This window comes from Pan troglodytes, chromosome 23 (genome assembly GCF_028858775.2).
Source record: "Pan troglodytes isolate AG18354 chromosome 23, NHGRI_mPanTro3-v2.0_pri, whole genome shotgun sequence".
Lineage (NCBI taxonomy): Eukaryota > Metazoa > Chordata > Mammalia > Primates > Hominidae > Pan > Pan troglodytes.
The window spans coordinates 45,097,110-45,121,431 of NC_086016.1; the positions used below are offsets into that span (position 1 = coordinate 45,097,110).

The 24,322-nt window shown below is 54.1% G+C and overlaps 1 protein-coding gene across 2 annotated transcripts; it reads left to right on the plus strand.

Moving 5' to 3' along the window:
- The first annotated feature begins 5,630 nt into the window (after positions 1-5,630).
- Positions 5,631-24,322, plus strand: BIK (BCL2 interacting killer). Of its 2 annotated transcripts, XM_525617.7 has the most exons (5): positions 5,631-5,707; positions 18,631-18,798; positions 22,318-22,416; positions 23,106-23,235; positions 23,823-24,322. In XM_525617.7, exons 2-5 carry the CDS (start codon positions 18,638-18,640, stop codon positions 23,913-23,915), a joined length of 483 nt encoding a protein of 160 aa, XP_525617.3. In that variant the 5' UTR covers positions 5,631-5,707; positions 18,631-18,637; the 3' UTR covers positions 23,916-24,322. The 2 variants fall into 2 exon arrangements, with proteins under 2 accessions (XP_525617.3, XP_009436814.1); XM_009438539.4 differs by lacking the exon at positions 23,823-24,322 and having other exon boundaries at positions 23,106-23,490.

A 24,322-nucleotide genomic window follows, 5' to 3' on the forward strand; every position in this document is an offset into this window, starting at 1 on the left:
GGTGACAAGAGGGAAACTCTGTTTCAAAAACAAAAAACAAACAAACAAAAAAAACAAAAAAACAAACCAAAAAACCCCAGCTATTTACTGAGCACCTACTATATGAGCGGCGCAGGATGAGTCTGGTTTAGATTCTAGTGGGGGATGGGAGTCAGACAATAAGCAAATAGACAGGTGACTAAATACGTAAAGAGAGCAGAAGGTGCTGTGGAAGAAAGTAAAACAAGCAGGAGAAGAAGGGAAGCAGTAGCCCCACCACCAGCCTCGGACAATAGTGAAGATCACTTGGTATTGGGTCTGACATCCTGCCAACATCCTTATGAGTTGTGTATCGCAATCTCCATTTCCCAGAAAGTGTGGGAAAGACAGCCTCTGATGCACGAGGCTGTGCTCAAGCTCACACAGCTGTGAAGGGCAGCCTCCACCCCTCATGTCAGGTGCAGTGTCTATGCCCCTCCACCCTACAGCTCAGTTGGCCTCTCAAAGCCTCGGTCTCCTCACCGATAAACTGGGAATGTAATAAAGTTTCCTAGGCTGGGCGCGGTGGCTCACACCTGTAATCCCGGCAGTTTGGGAGGTGGAGGTGGGCTGATCACCTGAGGCCAGGAGTTCAAGACCAACCTGGCCAACACAGTGAAACCCCATCTCTACTAAAAAATACAAAAATTAGCCGGGCATGAGGTGCGTGCCTATAATTTCAGAGCCTTGGGAGGCTGAGGCAGGAGAATGGCTTGAACCTAGGAGGCGGAGGTCGCAGTGAGTCAAGATCGCACCACTGCACTCCAGCCTAGGCGACAGAGTGAGAATATGTCTCAGAAAAAAAAAAGGGCTGGGCACGGTGCTCACGCCCATAATCCCAGCACTTTGGGAGGCCAAGGTGGGCGAATCACGACGTCAGGAGTTCGAGATCAGTCTGGCCAACATGGTGAAACCCCATCTCTACAAAAAATTAGCCAGGCTTGGTGGCAGGCGCTTGTAATCCCAGCTACTCGGGAGGCTGAGGCAGGAGAATCGCTAGAACCTGGGAGGTGGAGGTTGCAATGAGCCAAGATTGCGCCATTGCACTCTAGCCGGGGCGCCAATGCGAGACTCGGTTTAAAAAAAAAAAAAAGTTTTCAGAGGATGTACAACAGCTCTGTCCATGGAGGGCCTCATAGCTTCGGAGCTGAGTCCAGGCTGGGTGTGCAGAATACCAGCTGACGGATGTACTGCTGGCCAGCTGTGGGTCGGGGGGCAGCCTGGGTACGCCAATCAGTTGGACGGAGGCTGCAATACCTCTGATTAGGAGCCCTGGGCACTCTCGGAGACAATGGGCATTATTTTCCCTTCAATACCCCTCCACATGGCTGCTAGATTCCAATTCCTTAACCTCTTGTTCCTTTCCAGCTCAGTGTCCTTCCATAGCTCCCCAGTACCGACAGGATAATTAGGCCACATTCACCTTTCTATTCTGGTTGGAATCCAGTCCCTTCTTTGAATTCCCCTCAAATATCTCCTCCTCCATGAAGCTTTCCCTGATATATTTGTGTCCTCCGTGGCAACCTGGCGCTTAGTTTTCCCTTGCTTGACGCCACAGTCACTTTCTGTCTGTCCCTGCATTGCCACTGACTTGAAGGTAGGCATTTGGCATTGTCTCTGGCTTGGCTCTGGCTTCAGTTAAGACCAAACATAGTTTTCTTCCTCTTCTAAAAAAAGATAATGTTTTTGCACGTTTATCTAGACAATCCGGAAAATACATGAAAACACAAGGCAGAAAACTAAACCACGGCTGGGAGCGGTGGCTCATACCTGTAATCCCAGCACTTTGGGAGGCCAAGGTGCGCGGATCCCTCAAGCCCAGGAGTTCCAGGCCAGCCTGGCCAACATGGTGAAACCCTGTCTCTACTAAAAATACAAAAATTAGCTGGGTGTGGTGGTGCACGCCTATAATCCCAGCTACTCAGGAAGCTGAGGCGCAAGAATCACTTGAGCCCAGGAGGCAGGAGTTGCAGTGAGCCAAGATCACGCCACTGCACTGCACTCCAACTTGGATGACAAAGTGAGACGCTGTCTCCAAACAAAAAAACAAAAACAAAAACAAAAACAAAAAAACAAACTAATAGGACCAGGCGTGGTGGTTCACACCTGTAATCCCAGCACTTTGGGAGGCCGAGGTGGGCAGATTCCCTGAGGTCAGGAGTTCAACACCAGTCTGGCCAACAGGGTGAAATCCCGTCTCCACTAAAAATACAGGAAAAAAAAAAAAAAAAAATTAGCCGGGCGTGGTGGTGCATGCCTGTAGTCCCAGCTACCCTGGAGGCTGAGACAGGAGAATCTCTTGAACACAGGAGGCGGAGGTTGCAGTGAGCTGAGATGGCATCACTGCACTGCAGCCTGGGTGACAGAGTGAGACTCCATCTCAAAAACAAAACAAAACAAAAACAAACAAACAAAAACTCAATACACCTGTATTAGTATTGAGTTTAATTGACATACCAAAACATGCACAGTTCCTAAGCACTCAGCTGTTTGCATACATATGCACCCCTGCAGCCACCATCTGTGTCACCCCAGAAAGTTCCATAATGCCCCTTCCCAGCCAATACCCATCCTCACCCTGGAGAGGGAGCCGCCAATGTCACCTCTAGCGCCATAGATTAGGTGTGCCTGGTAATGAACTTCATGATGCCCAGAGATGACTACTATTCCCATTTTGCTGTGCTATATTTCCTTCCAGACTTTCATACATGGATTTTTTTTTCTTTCTTGAGACGGAGTCTCGCTGTGTTGCCCAGGCTGGAGTGCAGTGGCACAATCTCGGCTCACTGCAAGCTCCGCCTCCCGGGTTCACGCCATTCTCCTGCCTCAGCCCCCTGAGCAGCTGGGACTACAGGCGTCCACCACCACACCCAGCTAAATTTTTTTGTATTTTTAGTAGAGATGGGGTTTCACTGTGTTAGCCAGGATGGTCTCGATCTCCTGACCTTGTGATCTGCCTGCCTCGGCCTCCCAAAGTGCTGGGATTACAGGCACCTGCCACCTTGCCCAGCCATACATGGATTTTTAAAGAATATAGGATTCTAATGGACACAGTGATTTACACAGCATGCCATTTCATTCAATAGATCATGCAATCATGCATCTCCAAGACAGTTTCCTTCGTGAGCTTTTTTTTTTTTTTTAGACAGAAGAATCTTGCTGTGTTGCCCAGGCTGGAGTGCAGTGGCATGATCTTGGCTCACTGCAATCTCCGCCTCCCAGGTTCAAGCAATTCTCTGCCTCAGCCTCCCAAGTAGCTGGGACTACAGGTGAGTGCCATCACACCCGCTACTTTTTTTTTTTTTTTTTTTGAGACAGAGTTTCACTCTTGTTGCCCAGGCTGGAGTATAATGGCATGGTCTCAGCTCACTGCAACCTCTGCCTCCCTAATTCTCCTGCCTCAACCTTCTCAAGTAGCTGGGATTACAGGCATGTGCCACCCCGCCCAGCTAATTTTGTATTTTTAGTAGAGACGGGGTTTCTCCATGTTGGTCAGGCTGGTCTCAAACTCCTGACCTCAGATGAGCCGCCTGCCTTGTCCTCCCAAAGTGCTGAGATTACAGGCGCAAGCCACCGCGCCTGGCCTAGTTTTTTATTTTTTAGTAGAGATGGAGTTTCGTCATGTTGGCCAGGCTGGTCTCAAACACCTGACCTCAGGTGATCCACCTGCCTTGGCCTCCCAAAGTGCTGGGGTTATAGGCGTGAGCCACCATGCCCAGCCATCTCTTCCTCCTTTTGATCAGCATATTGTCTTGGGATTTTGCAAAGTAAATAAGTACTGTATTTTCACCCACTCTGCCCTTGAATCATCCAGTGTCCCCAAACGGTCCTTCTTTCTCCATCTTTTCTGCTAATGTTTACTGAACATCTCCTACATGCCTGGCACTGTGCCTCCAGCCTTAAGACCCCTCTGCAAGCATCTCACACATATCAGGTCTTTCGGACCCATGAGACCCCGTGTCATTGCTTTACCTCCCTGAGTCTCAATTTTTTCATCTGCAAAATGCATTCAGAGGGAAGCCCCCATTATGAAGGGTTCCCTACTCCTGACTGTAAGGCACTCTGTGGCTGTTAGCCACAGTCAGGGCGAGCTGTTTTGTAGGGGTTGATGTAGTTTGGAGGCCCTAGAAGAAAAGACTACAGGGCCGGGAGTGGTGGCTCACGCCTGTAATCCCAGCACTTTGGGAGGCCGAGGCTGGTGGATCACCTGGTGTCAGGAGTTCAAGACCAGCCTGGCCAATATGGCAAAACCCCATCTCTACTAAAAATACAAAAACTAGCCGGGCATGGTGGCACACGCCTGTAATCCAGCTACTAGGGGGGCTGAGGCGGGAGGATTGCTTCAACCTGGGAGACAGACGTTGCAGTGAGCCAAGATTGTGCCACTGCACTCCAGCCTGGGCAACAGGGCTAGACTCTGTCTCAAAAAAACAAAAACAAAAAAAACCCTCAAAAGCAAAGAAGGTCCAGAGCCCGGAAGGCGGGAGGGGCTCTGAAGACTTTATCACGCTTTACCTCCTCTGTTCCTCCCAACAGCCCAGCTCTTGGTAGGTGCTGTTGTCCATTTCACAGATGAGAACATTGAGGGGGAAGTAATTACCCTAGAGGTGGGAAGAACAGAGTGAGGGTACCCAACAGGTAGCAAACGACAGAGCTGGGGGAGGGGAACCCCTGTCCCTGCCCCTCCCCTAATCTCTGAGGGGATCAAGACAGAAAGAAGTAAACAAGCTTTGCTGTGCCCAGGACAATTGTTACTTTGTTATTCCAGGAGCGCTCTGCCTTCTCCCACCCCCAATATACCCCAGGGCTGGAGTTAGGTCCTACCCATCCCCGCGTAGCAGGCTGCCCACCCGCCCACCCCGCCTGGAACCTTTCTGATTTCTCTGTTCGCCCCGCCAGGGGCTGTGGGGTCCGTCTCACCAGGTCTGCACGTGAGCCCCCTGCCCCCAATCCCTCCCAGTCCCGCCCGCCTCTCGCGGACCCGGAGCCCCGATGGGAGGGGGAAGGCAGTGGGTGTGTCATGCAGCTGGAAGGCTGCGGACGGGCGGCAGTGGAGGGGCAGCCCCCTGGCTTCGGGTATGGATCACTGGATGCTGCTGCTAACCAAATGTGAACCTCGGTTTTCATATTTGTGAAATAGGCTTAAAAACACCCAAATCCCAAAGCTGCCAGCCTAAGGAGCACACGTCTTTGAACGCTGGCTTCACGCTGTCATTTAAGTCATTTCGCCCTCTTGGAGCCTCGGTTTCCACGTGGGTAAAATGATCGTGAAAAAAAGCACCGAGGAGTACTTTGAGCTCGAACGGAGGCCATCCGTGTAAAGGGCCAGATTCTGTCAATGGATCGATCCCCCCGATATTGATGGAAACCCCTGAGTGCACGCCCGTGCTGGGCGCAGGGGAAACAGCGACTCACGGGACAAAACAAGCTTGCAGAACAGCAGGGGGCAGAGAGGCTGTAAACAAGCCAACGGGCTGCACTTGTAGCGGTTCTGTTGCCAATGCCATTCAGACCCCAGTCCGGGATTCCGCGCTCGGGGTGCGAGAGGCCGCTCCCGGGGAGGGGCGGGACCCGGGCGGGGCGGGAGGGGCGGGGCGCCCGGGCCTATTAGGTCCCGCGCCGGCAGCCGGGCCGCAGACACGAAACCTCCCGGGTGGCTTACAGACGCTGCCAGCATCGCCGCCGCCAGGTGAGTGCCCCCCACCCTGCTGCCGCCCGCTGCTCCGCCCAGCTCGAGCCCGGCGGTTAGCGCCCAGGCCGCGGCCCGGGTGCCGAGCGGCTGGAAGTGTGGGGACCCGTGCCCAGGTTTTACCGCTCCAGCAAGTCGCTGGCGGGGCGACGTCTCGGGACTCCGGCTCCGAAACGTACCCTCTCTGTCCGGAGGTCCAGGTCCCCGACGGACGATCGTGCCAGGCGCGGCCCCTGCGGGCCTCAGTCTCCGCGCCTGTGCAATGGGGTGGTCCCTCTGCGTCTCGCCGCGACGGCTGGACGCCCCATCGCCGCCGCACAGTCCTCCAGTGCGGTTTCCGGGCACCCGGCTCCGAACTCTGGGGTCGTGCGGACCTGGCCAGAGCGTAGCGCGGCAACGCCAGCCCACGGCCGCGGCCGCACAGCCCCGGTGCCCTTAAAAGAGGGAAGATGGCGTCGTGCCCGGTGCCGCCGGGACCGGCTCCCGGAGGCGCTGCGCACCTGAGGAAGGGCCGAGGAAAGGCTTCGTAACGGGACGCCCAGAAAGTCCGGAACAGGAACGTGCACACGGAGCGGCGCGCAGCCGCCCGCCCTCGCTTGCCCACGCGCCCTGCACAGGTGCGCCCCAGACTGGGCGGGGACTAGAGCCCGGCTGGGGCATGCGACCTTGTTTGGTAAATTGGAGGTGCGCCCCTGCGGGTGACCCGCGAGGGGGCCCCCCGCCTGCGGGGCGCGGTCACGACAAGGCTTGTGGGGTTCGGAGCTGGTCGTCGTCTGGGCTCTGGCCTCCTAAATGCGATCGCTTTCAAGCCCTTCATTGTCAGTTTTGCTAGAATGAGCCACTCGTGGGGTAGGACGTGGTTGTTGACGTTATTGTTGTAGCTCTTACTATTGTAACATTTTTGTTGCTGTTTTAACGCAGTGTTTACTGTGGTCTGGGAGCCCGAGCTTCCCAGGGGGGGTTGGTGTCAGCCTCATGTCCCCGCATTAGGAGGAGCGCAGTCTGCTGGGCACTAGCGCCGGGAAGTTCTTAACATCTGTCTGCCCGTGGGAGCAGGAGGCCTCATCTTCCAGGTGGAGAAACAGAGATTTCAGTCCCAGGAGGCACAGAAATGCCAGGGTTGTCTAGCTAGAAGCCAAGGGCCCTTTATGGAACCCAAGCCAAAACCTCTTTCCACTCTCCAGCCCTGTGGCCTCGGAAGGGCTACTCCATCTCTCTGAACCTCAGTTTGTTCTGTTCACTCTGCAAAATGTATCCCTGAGGTTTCTGGCCAGGTGAAAGCCCCTCTCAAGTTAGTAGCCTCCCTGGAGTTAAGACTCACCCCGATTTCTACTTAATTTGGGCACGCCTTTGGAATAAGTTCTCAGGAATGGCACAGTCTGGGTGTTTTTTTGTTTCTTTTTGTTTTTTTTTGAAACAGAGCTTCGCTCTTGTTGCCCAGGCTGGAGTGCAATGGCGCCGTCTCGGCTAACTGCAACCTCTGCCTCCTGGGTTCCAACGGTTCTCCTGCCTCAGCCTCCTAGTAGCTGGGATTACAGGTGCCCACCACGACGCCCAGCTAATTTTTTGTATTTTTAGTAGAGATGGGGTTTCACCATGTTGGCCAAGCTAGTCTCGAACTCCTGACCTCAGGCGATCCACCCGCCTCAGCCTCCCAAAGTGCTGGGATTACAGGTGTGACCCACCCCGCCCGGCTTGAGTGTTTAAATACTCCTGCCTCAGCCTCCCAAGGTGCTGGGATTACAGACGTGAGCCCCTATGCCTGGCCCTTTTTTTTTTTTTAATTGTCTTAAGGATGTTAAGACTAAGATTCTCACACATTTGACTCGCGCCTGTAATCCTAGCACTTTGGGAGGCTGAGGCAGGAGGATTGCTTGAGCTCAGAAGACTAGACTGGGTCTAGTCTTGGTAAAACCCTGTCTCTACCAAAAATACAAAAAATTAACTGGGCATGGTGGCATGTGCCTCTGGTCCTAGCTACCCAGGAGGCTGAGTTCAGAGGCCTACCTGAGCTTGGAGGGGTTGAGGCTGCAGTGAACCCTGATCATGCCACTGCACTCTAGCCTGGGAGACAGAGTGAGACCCTGTCTCAAAAAAAGGAGCATTAGGCTGGGCATGGTGGTTCACATTTGTAATCCTAGCACTTTGGGAAGCCGAGGGAGATGGATCACCTGAGGTCAGGAGTTGTGAGACTAGCCTGGCCAACATGGCAAAACCAGTCTCTTTTAAAAATGCAAAAATTAGCCGGTCGTGGTGGCGTGTGTCTGTAATCCCAGCTACTTGGGAGGCTGAGGCAGGAGAACTGCTTGAATCTGGGAGGCAGAGGTTGCACTGAGCGGAGATCACACCATAGCACTCCAGCCTGGGCCACATAGGGAGACTCTCTGTCAAAAGAAAATTTAAAAAAGCATCAAATGGCAGATCCCCAGTGTCTGTTACAGCTTGGGTACTCTATGGCTGGATAGAGAGGCTGCATACATGTTAGTTATTGTAAGTTTTTTTTCTTTTTTTTTTTTTGAGATGGAGTTTTGCTCTTGTTGCCCAGGCTGGAGTGCAATGGCTGGGAATACAGGCGTGAGCCACCTCACCCAGCTCAAGATTCTTACACATTTGACTTGCCTGTAATCCCAGCACTTTGGGAGGCCAAGGCGGGAGAATTGCTTGAACCGAGGAGGCGGAGATTGCAGTGAGCAGAGATGGTGCCACTGCACTCAGCCTGGGCTAACATGAGACTCCATCTCAAAAAAAAAAAAAAAAATTACGTCTTGTGTCACAGAGCTGCAAATAAACCAGAGACTACTCATAACAGTGTACTTTCTTTCCCCCCCCATTTCTGATCCCGTCTCAACGGAAGGATGTAATTGAGGAAGGGCTTGATTGGCCAGTGAGTCTTGAAGCTGACACCACTGCTGGTGGTATTTTCCCCTCTCCCTGGAAAGCATCCTGTTTTTAGTGAACCTATTAAATGTGTAGACAATTAATGGCTTTTTGCTTCCCCTGCTGCAGACTTAGCGGATCCCATGAGATTTTGACTACCCTCTGTGCTCAGAACAGTTTGAGCCGTATGGAGGAAGTCTCCGCACCAGTCTTACTGTTGGTGGTCACCAGGAAGCCAGCAGTGTGTCTGAACTGGACACATGTGGCCACTTCCTAGCCTCCCTTTGTCCTGCCACTGGTTGGTTGGGGCTGGGCCCTGGGAGAAACATAGAATGTGAGCAAATCAGTCCCTGGCCCCTAAGTTCCTTGTTGGCCCCGAGGCAGGCAGGAGAGGGGCGGGCACACAGGGCAGCTGATTTTCCTAGTGTCAATATTAGGATGTGACAATACAAAACACCACTGGGCCTCGCCAGGCACTGCATGGTAAACCTGTTTTTCTGGGGGTGGGACAGAACTTGGCACCCAGTTAGCCAGACTGAAAAGCCATGCAGCAAAGAGAGAAAAGCTCACTTGTTTATTTGAGTGAGGGTCCCTGTCATTTTGGATATTTAAGATCAAGTATTCTTGACCTCCCCCTCCCCGAGATGGAGTCTTGCTCTGTTGCCCAGGCTGGAGTGCAGTGGCGTGATCTCAGCTCACTGCAACCTCTGCCTCCCGGGTTCAGGTGATTCTCCTGCCTCAGCCTCCCGAGTAGCTGAGATTACAGGCGCGTGCCACCACACCAGGCTAATTTTTGTATTTTTAATAGAGATGGGGTTTCACCACGTTGGCCAGGTTGGTCTTGAACTCTTGACCTTGTGATCCGCCCGCCTCAGCCTCCCAAAGTGCTGGGATTACAGGTGCGAGCCACCGTGCCTGGCCAAGAGATGACATTTATTGTGTGTGACAGTATCTTGGAGATTAGAGGCTCCCTTTCATGTGAGGGCAAAGAGAGCTACCTGATTCCAGGAGGAGCTGAAATTCCCTGTGCAGACAATGGCGCATCATGAAGATAAATCCGAGCTCGGACCGTGAGGTGGTCAGCACGGGTGTGCGCCTCGCAGAGCAACAGGCTCACAGAATGAGAGCTGCCTCTTAGTGGGCACTTACTGCATACCATGCATGCAGCATTTCACCTCCTTCTCAGGGCTACATCTGCCCACGGGGCTTTCCCTCCTGCCCTTTAACAGAAGGTGATACTGTCCAGTCCAGGGTCTCCCAGCCAGGAACAGCCTGCCATCGTGAGCCCAGCACCAGAGTAACCCCTTCCCTCATTCTCAGGATTTTGCAGTGAGCTCTCAGGCTGTCTGCATCCTCTCACCGGCTTTCACCGGGTCCCTGCTCTGTTCTGGGGCCATGCAGGTTCCCGGCTGGCTGGGGCAGACACACAGGTAAACATTTAACGAGACCTTGATGGGCTGAGTGCCCAATCCAGGTCTGTTTACCCAAGGTGCTGGGACAACACAGATGAGGAGCATTTAATTCTGTCCTGGGGAGGGTGGGGAGGAAGTGACTTGTGCCTGAGCCCCAAGGAAGCAGTGAGTCCCCCGTGCCTGCCTGGGGGATGTTGGTAACAGAGGGAGGATGTAAAGGAGGAGCTGGGGTGTGAAAGGGCTGGGGTGCAAGTTCATAGGGGAGACCCAAACACTGAAGCGGAGCCCAGGGGCCGTACCTGCCTCTCAAGCCTCAGGGTCGGGGCCAGGGTGAGCAGTCTTCATATTCTTCAGCCTCAGCATTTCAGAACTTGTTTTATTTTTTTTTTTGAGATGGAGCCTTACTCCCGTCGCGCGGGCTGGAGTGCAGTGGCGTGATCTCGGCTCACTGCAACCTCCACCTCCTGGGTTCAAGTGATTCTCCTTCCTCAGCCTCCCTAGTAGCTGGGATTACAGGCGTGCGCCACCACGCCTTGCTAATTTTTGTATTTTTAGTAGAGACACTGTTTCACCATGTTGACCAGGGGGGTCTTGAACTCCTGACCTTAGTTGATCCATCTGCCTTGACCTCCCAAAGTGCTGGGATTACAGGAGGGAGCCACCGCGCCCCGGCCCAGAACTTGTTTTAAATATGAACTTTTGAAACTTAACAACTGTAGGCCCAGGTGGTGGCTTGGCATTCTCTGCTTCCTTCATGGTGATAAAAAGGCACAGGCTTCCCCTTTTTGGGGTCATTTCAAAATCAGTCAAGAGAATTATTAGTCTGTTAGACTTCCTCTACGGTTAGGATTATTTTTATAGGTGTTCGAACAGGAAAGGACATAGAATAAAATCTCCTCCCCTAACTTATTGATACAGGGTCTCACTCTGTCGCCCAGGCTGGAGTGCAGTGGCGCAGTCACAGCTCACTGCAGCCTCAACCCCCTGGGTTCAAGTGATCCTTTCGCCTTGTCCTCTTAAAGTGCTGGGAGCCTCCAAAAGGCTAAGCTGTGACGTTGGGTAGGTTACATGTATTAAATGCATTTTTTTTTTTTTTTGAGACAGTTTTGTTCTTGTCACCCAGGCTGGAGTGTAATGGCATAATCTCGGCTCACTACAACCTCTGCCTCCCAGGTTCAAGTGATTCTCCTGCCTCAGCCTCCCGAGTAGCTGGGATTACAGGCGCCCACCACCACGGCCAGCTAATTTTTGTATTTTTAGTAGAGACGGGGTTTCACCATGTTAGCCAGGATGGTTTCGATCTCCTGACCTCGTGATCCGCCCGCCTCGGCCTCCCAAAGTGCTGGGATTACAGGCGTAAGCCACCGTGCCCGGCCTGGTGAAACCCCGTCTTTACTAAAAATATAAAATTAGCCACGTGTGGTGGCGTGCACCTGTAGTCCCAGGTACTTGGGAAGTTGAGGTGGAAAGATCACCTGAGCCCAGGGAGGCGGAGACTACAGTGAGCCATGTTCATGCCACTGTACTCCAGCCTGGGTGACAGAGAGACCCTGTCTCAAAATAGTAATACTCCATATTGGGCCTCTCACAGGGGAATCTTGGGGGGAGCTGCAGCTCAGGGTGACTCCCATCTTGTCACTAGCCAGGTGACCCCTTCATTCTGGAGCCTTAGCTCTGAAAGCCGCAGGTGGGGGTGCCGTTTCAGATGCCCCTTTTCCATTTCAAAGGCTCTGATTCTAGATCTTGAAGCCGGATGCGGCACTGGCACCTGGCTTCAGTTTCCACTGTGACGGACGGAGGTCTCCCAGGCCCAGCCCAGGCAGCCAAGCCCATCCTGGAATCAGAACACGCTGAGCACATTTTGTAGGGTGGCACCTTTTTATCCAAGTTACTAGCTACACATCAGTGTTTAAAGAGAAAAAAGTGAGCTGTCTTTTTTTTTTCTTGAAACTTGAGGAAACAAGATACATACTACGGATTTTTTTTTTCTTTTTCTTTTTTTTTTTTTGAGACAGTCTCGCTCTGTCACCCAGACTGGAGTGTGGTGGCACGATCTCGGCTTACTGAAAGCTCTGCCTCCAGGGTTCAAGCCATTCTCCTGCCTCAGCCTCCCGAGTAGCTGGGACTACAGGCGCCCGCCACCACGCCCAGCTAATTTTTTTTGTATTTTTAGTAGAGACAGGGTTTCACTGTGTTAGCCAGGATGCTCTCCATCTCCTGACCTTGTGATCTGCATGCCTCAACCTCCCAAAGTGCTGGGATTACAGGCGTGAGCCACCGTGCCCGGCCCATATTTTTTTTTTTGAGATGGAGTTTTTCGCTCTTGTCGCCCAGGCTGGAGTGTAATGGTGTGATCTCGGCTCACTGCAAACTCCTCCTCCCAGGTTCAAGCGATTCTCCTGCCTCAGCCGCCCGAGTAGCTGGATTACAGGCGCGCACCACCACACCTGGCTAATTTTTTTTGAAACGGGGTAGAGACGGAGTTTTACCATGTTAGTCAGGCTGGTCTTGAACTCCTGACCTCGTGATCTGCCCACCTTGGCCTCCCAAAGTGCTGGGATTACAGGTGTAAGCCACCGCGGCTGGCCCATTTCATATATTTTTTAAAAATTTTATTGTTAATTTATTTTTAGAGAGGGGGTCTCGTCGTATTGCCCAGGCTGGTCTTGAACTGGGCTCGTGCGACGTGCCCACCTCGGCCTCCCGAAGGGCTGTGATGACAGCACAGCAGTGCCTGTGATCTATGGCTTCAATTTTTCAGGGCTACCAGGTCCATGCAGGGGTGTGTGTGGGATGCATCCCTAGAAATCAAAGGTCATGTGCCTGTGTGACTGGTGGATGCTGACTGTCACACTACCCTCCAGAAAGGCAGCAACATGTTCAGTCCACTGTGGCATCCTGAGCTGTGAGTGGCCTCTGGTCTCCTCTCTTCTAAGGCTGTTGATTGTGTTAGCCAGCTTTTATGGAGCCCCTGCTAGGCGGTGGAAAATGGGCAGTAGTGTATGTTTTCATCCTCTCAGCAGCCCTGGAGGCCCAGCTGTTTCTGCAAGGCTCAGAGATGAGCTGGTTGTTCTGCCTCACACAGCAGGGGCCGAGCAGGGGGTGGAACTGAGGTCCAGCCTGGCTGCAGGCTCAGGGTGTTTCCTGCTGGGTTGCACTGGAGTTGTGTGTGCTCCAAGGGCTTTGCGTCACCCCACCCTCATGGTCCAGGGCCAGGCTGTGACTGGGAGGGTGGCACGTGGAAGACTGGACCAGGGTTTTCTAGCTGGGCCCACTCAGCTGGCCCTCCCTGTGACCCCAGCGTGGCCCCTGACCCTCTCGGTTTGCCTGCCTGTGAAACAGGAAGTGTCAGATCCCACCTGCTTGGCTTTGACAGGACTGGGTGAGGTCATGAGAGTCTGAGGGTCCCTACCAGGAGTTCGACCTCATCCTCAGGTCCAGCCCCATCCACCTCTGCCCCCAACCCCGCTCTGACACTCCTGCAGCCTCGGCCCTTGAACACCTGCTGAAGGCTGAGCAGAACACATCTCTATTTGCTTGTGCTTCTGGGCAACCTGGGAGGGGCTTGGGAGGTAGATGGCGTTTCCCCATCTTCCAGATGAGCCATAGGCGAGCTGTCGAGTGCAGAGCTGTTCACCAAATGTAGGCTGCTGTGTCCAGAACCTGCCCTCCCTCCCACTCGGAGCCCTGCAGGTGCCCTCAAGGCCGTGGGTGTGGCACTCTTTTCTGCACATACTAGATTTGCATCCTAACCTCTTAGGGTAAAATAGGGCTTCTGACTGGCGCCTGGGGTTTCCACTGGTGAGTGTGTAGGAGGCTAAGTGCGGGCTGTAGCCTGGGTGGGGACACATGGCTAGGTGTGTCTTCCTTCACCAAAGAAGGGTTTCAACTACTCATTTGCAAGTTTGCTGGAAAAAAAAAGATAATAAAAACCAGTCCAGTTTCCTGGATCTGCAGCTGCAGTGACCTCACAGTGGGTCCTCTGGGAATAGGTTGCCTTCATGTCTTCAGTCAACAAACATATGTCTGCTCTATGCCAGGCCTTGGGCTGACAACCAGAAACTGATAAGAGCAGCAGCTCCTCTCTTAGCGGTTTACTCTGTGCCGGATCATTTCATCCCCACAACAGTCCTGTGCAATAGGTGTTACTAGTATCTCCATTCTAATTTTTTTTTTTCTGATATGGAGTCTGCCCCGTAGCCCAGCCTGGAGTGCAATGGTCAGCTGGAGCCAGAGGGGAGCAGAGACAGGGGCTGCAGGACCCCCAGGAGGCCCCCAAGCAGACTCTGAGGGTCCAAGAAGGTGATGCCTGAATAGGCCAGCCTCATACCCATCCTCTCAGTACTTTGGGAGGCCCAGGCGGGAGTTGAAGCCAGGAGTTCCGAGACAAGCCTGGGCAACAAAGCAAGACCCTATCTCTACAGCAATTCTATAAAAATGAGCCAGGTGCAGTGGTACATGCCTGTCGAGTTACCCTGGAGGCTGAGGTGGGATGATTACCTGAGCCCAGGAGTTTGAGGCTGTAGTGAGCCATGATCAGGCCACTGCACTCCAGCCTGGGCAAAAGGGTGAGACCCTGTCTGTGAAAAAAATAATAATAAAATTTAATTTTTAAAAAAGGACCAATAGGCATAGGCATGGGCCGGTCTGAGGTTGGCTGGTGAGCTCTGCACATTTGAAGACTTTGGAGGCATGGCAGGACCAGGCACCATCCATGGAAAGCATACTTGAGTGTGGTTAGAGCGGGAACCAAGATTGGGGTGGCAGCGCCACAGGGGGAGGGCCTGTTAGTGGATGTGGCACAACCCCCCACTTTTTTTTTGAGACAAGTCTTGCTCTGTCACCCAGGTTGGAGTGCAATGGCGCGGTCTCGGCTCACTGCATATTCTGCCTCCTGGATTCAAGTGATTCTCCTGCCTCAGCCTCCCAAGTAGCTGGGATTACAGGCGAGCGCCACCACACCTGGTTAATTTTTGTATTTTTAGTGGAGATGGCGTTTCACCATGTTAGCCAGGCTACTCTCAAACTCCTAAGCTCAGGTGATCCACCTGCCTCCACCTCTCAAAGTGCTGGGATTACAGGCATGAGTCGCACTGCACCAGGCCAGGTCTAGGGAGCCAAACAGAGCAGTGACAGGGTCAGGGTTGAGGCTGCTACCTTGAGATTAGGTTGGAGAGAGCTCCACTGAAGGCTGGAGACCAGTAAGGCATTCAGAGCTGGTGCCAGGTAGGATCTGACAGGACTGGGCCTCCCTTGGGCTGGTGGGGTGGCCAGGAGAGACCAGAGCAGGAGGTCGCTGCTGCAAGGACCCTCCTGGGCAGGCTCCCCACCTTCCACTCCCTGGCTCCACACTTTTCCCATGCAGATCTGGGCCCTAAGGCCAGCCTAGGCCCAGTTGGTGATGGGATCTTTGCCATTCATATCAAGTCAATCTGAGGGCCTGGGCCCAGAGGCCAGATGGTTAAAGGTTCAGATTAGGTCCCTTCTTTGTGGTAGAGGGTAATGGGTATTTAATAAATTAATCCGAAGTGCTGCAATCCCAGTACTTTGGGAGGCTGAGGCGGGCGGATCACTTGAGATCAGGAGTTGAGACCAGCCTGGCCAACATGGTAAAACCCCGACTCTACTAAAAATACAAAAATTAGCCGGGTGTGGTGGCATGTGCCTGTAATCCCAGCTACCTGGGAGTCTGAGGCAGGAGAATCACTTGAACCTGGGAGGCGGAGGTTGCACCTGAGCTGAGATCACACCACTGCACTCCAGCCTGGGCAATAGAGTGAGACTGTCTCAAAAACAAACAAACAAACGAACAAACACTACCACCAACAAAAACACAATAGATGGGGAAACTGAGGCTGGCGCAGGAAGGGTTGGGCTAGGGTGTCAACCTGAGGTGAGACGTGGTCCTGGGTCTACTCAGATGGGGAGGTTGGCAGGGTGGGGAGCTTGAAAGGGTCTTGCAGGCAGAGCGTGGGTGACTGACTCCTCAGGTGGGCCTGACCTGCACTCTGCTGCAGACCCTGGACAGCGTAGCCCACTCTGGTGGCTGGGGCCTTCTTCCTATCTGGCGCCTAAGGATTCTCGGAATGCCTGCTGGGTAAGGGGGCTGTGGGGACAGTGGGTCAAGGCGAGGCTCGGTGCAGCTCACAGCTCAGCTCACAGTGAGCTGAGGATCCACTGTTGCTCTGGCTTTGCGGGGCGTGGAGGTACTGGGGTCTCCAGGAGCACAAAGCAGGAGACTGCCTTTTCGAGGGGAAGGGAAAGGGGGGAAAAGCAAACAAGGGCTGGAGCTGCTTTCCTAGGGAAATGCCATTTGCATAGACACCCAAGGCAGCTGTAAGTTCTGGACACAGTTCTTCTAATGCCAGCTTAACACACACACTGCTGGCCGTCTATACAATGTAAAACATCTCATCTGGGAAATCTTATTTTTTCTTTTTGAGTCAGAATCTAGCTCTGCCTCCCAGGTTCAAGCTGGGATTACAGGCGTATGTCACCACGCCTGGCTCATTTTGTATTTTTATTAGAGGCGGGGTTTTACCATGTTGGCCAGGCTGGTCTCAAACTCCTGACCTCAGGTGATCCGCCCGTCTCAGCCTCCCAAAGCGCTGGGATTACAGGCGTGAGCCACCGCCCCCGGCCCATCCATCTCCCTTGAATGCTGAAAGCAAGTCGTGAGCACACACTTGTGCCTAGGCCTGTGGGAGGGCGGCCCTGTGAGTCCTGCCTGCCGTCAGTTTTCTCTCTCCTGGGGGTCAGGGAGACTTGGAGCTCTGTCCCTTCTTGGCTTAGTCATGAACTTCTCTAAGCCTCAGTGTCCTGTGTGAACAAACAGTTCAGTGAGATGGTGGGAGGGCGGAGTGTCCTGTCAGCAGGCATGGGGAATTAAAAATTAAGAACACCCAGGGCATTATGGTAAGAAAATAATGAGTTGAAGCACAAAGGTAATGGTTAGTGCCAACTTCCTCCCAGCGTGCCAGGCCCTGTTCAAAGTACATGAAGGAGTTCCTTATTTCGTCTTCCCAATAGCCCAGGGCGGGGCTCTCAGACCATGAAACCCATTTCACAGATGAAGAAATTGACACACTGCTGCTAACTACCAGAGCCGGGCTTTGAACTAGGCCATTAGATTTCCGTGCCACAGTCATCGTCATTATCGTCATCTGCATCTAAGGCTGTTTGGTACCCTGTGGGGTAAATGTGGGGTACATGATGGTGAATCAGGTCGCAGAACCCTTCTCTGCCATCATGATGAAACATTTATTGGCATGGGATTCGCAATGATCATAGTTAGGAAGGCCTTTGGTGGCAAAGAAGAGGAAACTCAGTGAATGGTGATGAGGACACATTTGGGTTCATTTTTCTTACACACAGTTGGAGGAGACAGCTCAGTGACACCCTCAGGCCTGGCCGCTCTCTGCCTCCCCGCTCTGCTCTTCTTGGTCAGCCACTGCAGCTCCATCTTTGAAGGAGCTGCCCTGGCTGTGTCTACTCCCTGGCATCCAACCCCTGCCTCCAGCCTCTGAGCCCTCATTGACCAGAACTGGGTTACACGGTTGTCACCAGCTGCAAGGGATGCTGGGAAGCTGAGGGAGAGGAGGGCCATGGTTGGCTTAGATGAATGAGGATGCAGGGCCACCCCGAAGAAAATTGGGGTTCTATCAGCAAGGAGCCAGGTGGAATGGATATCGGAGAGGTAAATAGCATCTGCCAGTAAAGAAGGCTGTAAGACACTGTATAGGGTGATCCCATTTGTGAAGAAGGATGTGTGATGCGCACACGTGTTTAGGAAAAACACTAGAAGAATTAGCGATGGTCTCTCTGGGAATGGGGATTGTGATACGTTTTTCTCATGCTGCCTCTCTGCCTTTCTTCTCAAGAGAAACAGCAGACACCAAAGAACAGGTGTAGCCTTCTGTTAAGTGGTACAGAGGAATCGCCCTGCAGCCTGGCCTCTGTCCCCTGTGCTGACAGCAGGTGCCTGGGTTTTCTGCTTTGACAGGTTCTTGAGGGCTGGTGTCCGAGGAGAACTTCTAATATTTATTTATACTCCGATTTTGTTTCACAAAGAAGAAAAAGGCTGGGCGTGGTGGCTCATGTCTGTCATCCCAGCACTTTGGGAGGCCGAGGTGGGGTGGATCACTTTGAGATCAGGAGTTCAAGACCAGCCTGGCCAACATGATGAAACCCCCGTCTTTACTAAAAATACAAAATAATTAGCCAGGCATAGCTCATGCCTGTAGTCCCAGCTACTCGGGAGGCTGAGGCAGGAGAATTGCTTGAACCCAGGAGGCAGAGGTTGCAGTGAGCCAAGATTGTGCCATTGCCCTCCAGCCTGGGTGACAAAGCAAGACTCAGTATCCAAAAACAAAGAAAGAAAGAAAGGGCCCTTATGAATCATCTTCAAGTGCCTCCCTTCCAAGAACAGAGATGCTAGGCGACTTGCCCAGAGGCACACAGCCAGCATGTAGCAGGATTCATGCCTGTGGGAGCTGGGGTTGGGGGATATTGACGGCTTTAGCGGATCAAAAGAGCTGGTGAGTAGGGCTATACAATCTGGGGGTCATCCTGTGAGAGAGCCCCCAGACTGCTCAGTTCTTAGGGGTCCAGTCATATGCTGTCTTTTTGCCCCAGAGGAGAAATGTCTGAAGTAAGACCCCTCTCCAGAGACATCTTGATGGAGACCCTCCTGTATGAGCAGCTCCTGGAACCCCCGACCATGGAGGTTCTTGGCGTGACTGACTCTGAAGAGGACCTGGACCCTATGGAGGACTTCGATTCTTTGGAGTGCATGGAGGGCAGGTAGGTCCCCATGGCCTGCCCTACCCCCTGCCTGATAGTGACTTCAGGGGTGGGCTGGATGAGCAGACCTTCCGTGAGTGGGGGAGCGCCTGCAGATGCCTCCCAGGCAGGGCCTCTGAGAGGAAGATTTCTCGGATGTGGGCATGGAGGCTTCTGCCCTGGGAGCGGCTTCACTTTGCTGCCCCACCCTCCCCTGATACCAGCTCACAGACCCCTGGACAGCCAGCATGTTCACAGTCTCAAGATGGACCTGGGGCCACTGGCTGTCAAAATGGCACAGTGTCTGGGCCTCAGGGAGCTAGATAGGCCCTTAGCGACCTGCTGAGGACATCAGGGCCTCTTGAAGGAGGTGGCTCTGTTGCCAGAAAGGGGACCCAATCCAGATCCCAAGAGAGGGTTCTTAGATCTCAAGCAAGAAAGAATTTGGGCCACACGCAGTGGCTCGCGCCTGTAATCCCAGCACTTAGGGAGGCTGAGGCAGGCGGATCACTTGAGGTCAGGAGCTCGAGACCAGCCTGGCCAACATGGCAAAACCCTGTCTCTACTAAAAATACAAAAAGCAGCTGGGCCTGGTGGCACATGTCCGTAGTCCCAGCTAGTCGGGAGGCTGAGGCAGGAGAATCTCTTGAACGCAGGAGGCAGAGGTTGCAGTGAGCCAAGGTTGCAAAAATGCACTCCAGCCTGGGCAACAGAGCGAGACTCCATCTCAAAAAAAGAAAACCTACTCTATAGGCAGAGCAGCGGCATGGGCTGCTCAACTGAATATACTTATAGTTATTTCCTGATTACATGCTAAACAAGGGGTGGATTATTCATGAGTGTCCGGGTAAGGGGTGGGCAGTTCCCGGAACTGAGAATTCCTCCTCCTTTTAGACAATATAGGGCAACTTCCTGACGTTTCCGTGGCATTTGTAAACTGTCGTGGCACTGGTGGGAGTGACTCCAACATGCTAATATAGTTGGTGCACAATGAATAGTGAGGATGACTGGAGGTCACTTTTGTGCCCATCTTGGCTTTGGTGGGCTTTGGCTGGTGTCTTTGCCGAATCCTGTTTTATCAGCAGGGTCTTTGTAACCTGTATCTTATGCTGATGTCCTATCTCATCCTGTGACTTAGAATTCCTAGCCTCCTGGGAATGCAACCCAGTAGGTCTCAGCCTTTTGTTACCCAGCCCCTAATCAAGATGGAGTCGCTCTGGTTCAACTGCCTCTGACGGCTCTCATTTTAGAAAACCAGAACCGGGCCGGGCGCCGTGGCTCACGCCTGTAATCCCAGCACTTTGGGAGGCTGAGGTGGGCGGATCACCTGAGGTTGGGAGTTCGAGACTAGCCTGGCCAACATGGTGAAACCCAATCTCTACTAAAAATACAAATATTACCCAGGTATGGGGCCGGGGGCAGGGGGATGGGCGCTGGTAGTCCCAGCTACTCAGGAGGCTGAGGCAGGAAAATCACTTGAACCCGGGAGGTGGAGGTTGCAGTGAGCCCTGAGATCGCACCACTGCACTCCAGCCTGGGTAACAGAGTAAGACTCCGTTTCACAAAAAAAGAGAAAGAGAAAAGAAAGAAAAAAAAAGAAAGAAAACCAGAACCTATGGAAGAGCCTGAGGAGGCCATGCAGTTCCTGGTCCCGGCTTCAAAGAATCACTGAGGCATGAAGAAGGGATCTTCCTTGGACTGACAAGGACCCTGGAGGCAGCAGGATTTGCCTGGGGTTTCAGGGGCCAAGGTCCAGTTGGACCTGACCCTTGCACTCTGCCAGCTGCTCCCAGCTATGTCCAGCACACGGCAGCATACCCAGATGTCCAGGCACACCCGGCCATCCCAGCGGCAGGAAGGACCTGCACTTTTTTTTTTTTTTGAGACAGAGTCTCTGTCACCCAGGCTGGAGTGCAGTGGCATGATCTTGGCTCACTGCAACCTCCACCTCCCGGGTTCAAGTGATTTTCCTGCCTCAGCCTCCTGAGTAGCTGGGAGTGCAGGCGTGCACCAGCATGCCCGGCTTTTTTTTTTTTTTTTTTTTTGAGACGGAGTCTCACTGTGTCGCCCAGGCTGGAGTACAGTGGCATGATCTCTGCTCACCACAAGCTCCACCTCCCTGGTTTACGCCATTCTCCTGCCTCAGCCTCCTGAGTAGCTGGGACTACAGGCGCCTGCCACCACACCTGGCTAATTTTTTGTATTTTCAGTAGAGACAGGGTTTCATCATGTTAGCCAGGATGGTCTTGATCTCCTGACCTCGTGATCTGCCTGCCTCGGCCTCCCAAAAAGTGCTGGGATTACAGGCGTGAGCCACCACGCCCGGCCAGGACTGGCACTTTCATTCTTCCCTTGGTACAGATGAGGAACGTGAAGGCCCAGGAGCAGCTGACCTCAGTAGTTTCTACCCTGAGCCTGGAAGAGAATGGTCAGGCCTGACCTGGGCTGTTGCTTTCTGCTGGGGAATCCTGGCTCTGATGTGGCACCTCCCACAGGCCAGGGACCAGCTCCATGTTCCACAGGATTCTTTTCTGCTCAGGATTTTTTTTTTCAGCCTCAGGATTTTTAGTCATTAAGGATTTTAGAACTGGGGGCACCTGTCCATTAATGGACAAGGTTGGAGGACATGAAGCCTGGGGCAGTATTTTCCTGAGGTTTCCCTGGGTAACAGAAGGTAGGACCACAGCCCCCAACCCTGATTGCCAGCCCACACCTGTACCCCTCCCACCCGCATCCCCTCCAAGTAGGGAGTGTAGGCCCAGGGCATTGGCAGGTCAGGTGGGTGGGGCCAGGGCCCAGGGCCGGCCTCAGCTCAGGGCCCCTAGGAGTCCCACTTCCCTGGGAGTTCCCCCGGTGTAGTCACTGGGATGGAATGCACACAGGTCCCTGGTAGAGGCCCAGACCAGCAAGCTGGGAGGGTGGGGAGTGTCTTAGTCTTTGTGTGGGAGTGAATGCGGGTGGGGTGTAGGATCAAGGATGTGGTTTAGTGGGGGGCCCACTAGGGGCTTCTTAGTCCCCCCATTCTGAGAGGGGTGGTGCCAGCAGGGCTGGTTTCAGGATTGGGACCAGGACACAGGTCTTAGAGCCCCCTCACCTCCCACAAAGGAAGGTAAGCTGCAACCCCTGTGGGAAGGGGGCTCAAGGGGGCTCAGCCATCCGGGGGACTCAGCACCCCCAGACCTGTCCATTCCCCTTGGTCAGCCTCAGCCATCCGGGGGCTCACCACCCCCAGACCTGCCCGTTCCCCTTATCCACCGTTTCCACCAAAGCCCACAGGTGGGCCTGCCCCAGGATTCTTTTTGAAATAGCTTGCACCTCTGGGGCCACCCACGGATGGGACCTCATGGGTATCTCTGAATCCAAGTGGGAGCCGGAGGAGGGATACAGGGAGGCCCACTCACTGCCTACCCCGAATCTGACACCATCTCTTCTCCTCTGGGCCACTCCCAGCTGCACACAATCCGTTGGCTGGGTGGGTCCAGGTGCATGTGGCCTCCACGGCACAGCCACACCCCTGACTCCTGTGTGTGCTCCCTGCAGTGACGCGTTGGCCCTGCGGCTGGCCTGCATCGGGGACGAGATGGACGTGAGCCTCAGGGCCCCACGCCTGGCCCAGCTCTCCGACGTGGCCATGCACAGGTAGCCGGCCTATGCCCTATGCCTCTACACCTGGGGAGGGGCCCTGGGCGGTGGGTGGAGGCCCTGAACACAGCACAGAGCTGGGCCCTGAGGAAGCTCTGTGGGGGATGTGCCTTGACACTCTGGGGCTGTACTGAAACCCTTGGCTGCTTCCCGCACCTCTCCTGGGAGCCCCCAGCTCCTGGCACTCGCCCCCTGCCACCTGTCCCTGGCAGTCCTGGGCCCTTTTCTCTCTCGCCGTCCTCATTGAGCCCAGATGGTACATTTCCACCGTGGTCTTAAGAGGGGGTGCTACGTGAGCTCGGATCCTAGATCCTGGGGGCTGGGCCTCTCAGCTAGTCTCCGGTGGGGGAACAGAGTGGGCAGTGGCTTGTGAGGGCCCTGTAGAATGGGGGTTTATTTTCCACGTGGCCAGCTCTGGAAGACAGGGCCAAACACCCGGTGGGCTGGCGGGCGGCTGGCTGGTGGAGGAAGCAGGAAGTTGGAATGAATTTGAAATTTGACCACAAACAGTCCATACCACGCGGCCCCTGCAGGTGGAGGCGCCCACGGAAAGGGCCCCGGGTGGCTGTGGGGTGGGAGGGCACAGGCCCCTGCTCCCCACAGCTGTGATGGTATCATCTAAGTACAGGCTGCCCCTACCTGTTCCTGCAGTAATGGCTTTGGCCCCCCATCCTCTTTGTCTATAGCCTGGGTCTGGCTTTCATCTACGACCAGACTGAGGACATCAGGGATGTTCTTAGAAGTTTCATGGACGGTTTCACCACACTTAAGGAGAACATAATGAGGTTCTGGAGATCCCCGAACCCCGGGTCCTGGGTAAGAGCCTTGAGATCCCTGACCCTGACTTGCGCTGCGGCCAGTGGGGGCTGTCAGAGCCGCTCCTTGGGGCGCCACAGTCCCCACCACTCCGTATCATCTTCTGTGTCACCTGTGTCCACATCTGCCTGATCCCATGGGCTTTTGGGTTTGAGATGCCTGGTTGTGAGTGCACAAACCAGTGCATGGTCCTGGGTCTCCCTCTGGTCCGAGAGCCTTCACCTGGCAGGCAGGACTCCCGTCTCCTGGCCAGGGCAGGGGCCTCCCTGAGCAGCCTTCCTGGTAGCCTGGTCCCATGGTGTCCACTTGGCACCGCCCACCACAAGGGCAGCTGACTGCCCTCACCTGTGTCCACCGGGTGTCTTTGCCTGTGTCCCGCAGACTGGCAGGCCCAGGCCACGCTGGCCTCTCTGGCCACGTCCTCAGGGCCACTTTCCCCCTCTCCTGAACTCCTTCCTTCTCTGGTCCCCTCGAGCTCCTTCCCAGTCCCCACCCTCCTGGGCTTCCCCTTGGCACTCCGCTGTCACCCGTCTGGCCCCATTGCTGGGGCCTGCCCCGAGCCTGACTCCTCTGCTTTGCTCCCGCAGGTGTCCCGCGAACAGGTGCTGCTGGCGCTGCTGCTGCTGCTGGCGCTGCTGCTGCCGCTGCTCAGCGGGGGCCTGCACCTGCTGCTCAAGTGAGGCCCCGGCGGCTCAGGGCGGGGCTGGCCCCACCCCCATGACCACTGCCCTGGAGGTGGCGGCCTGCTGCTGTTATCTTTTTAACTGTTTTCTCATGATGCCTTTTTATATTTAAACCCCGAGATAGTGCTGGAACACTGCTGAGGTTTTATACTCAGGTTTTTTGTCTTTTTTTTATTCCAGTTTTCGTTTTTTCTAAAAGATGAATTCCTATGGCTCTGAAATTGTCACCGGTTAACTGTGGCCTGTGCCCAGGAAGAGCCATTCACTCCTGCCCCTGCCCACACGGCAGGTAGCAGGGGGAGTGCTGGTCACACCCCTGTGTGATATGTGATGCCCTCGGCAAAGAATCTACTGGAATAGATTCCGAGGAGCAGGAGTGCTCAATAAAATGTTGGTTTCCAGCA

Excerpts from the sequence above, each read along its gene's own strand:
- BIK (XM_009438539.4), top strand. The coding sequence starts at position 18,638 with ATGTCTGAAGTAAGACCCCTCTCCAGAGACATCTTGATGGAGACCCTC. Across the intron at positions 18,799-22,317 it reads TTGGAGTGCATGGAGGGCAG|TGACGCGTTGGCCCTGCGGC; the intron begins GTAGGTCCCCAT and ends TGCTCCCTGCAG. Across the intron at positions 22,417-23,105 it reads TCCGACGTGGCCATGCACAG|CCTGGGTCTGGCTTTCATCT; the intron begins GTAGCCGGCCTA and ends CTTTGTCTATAG.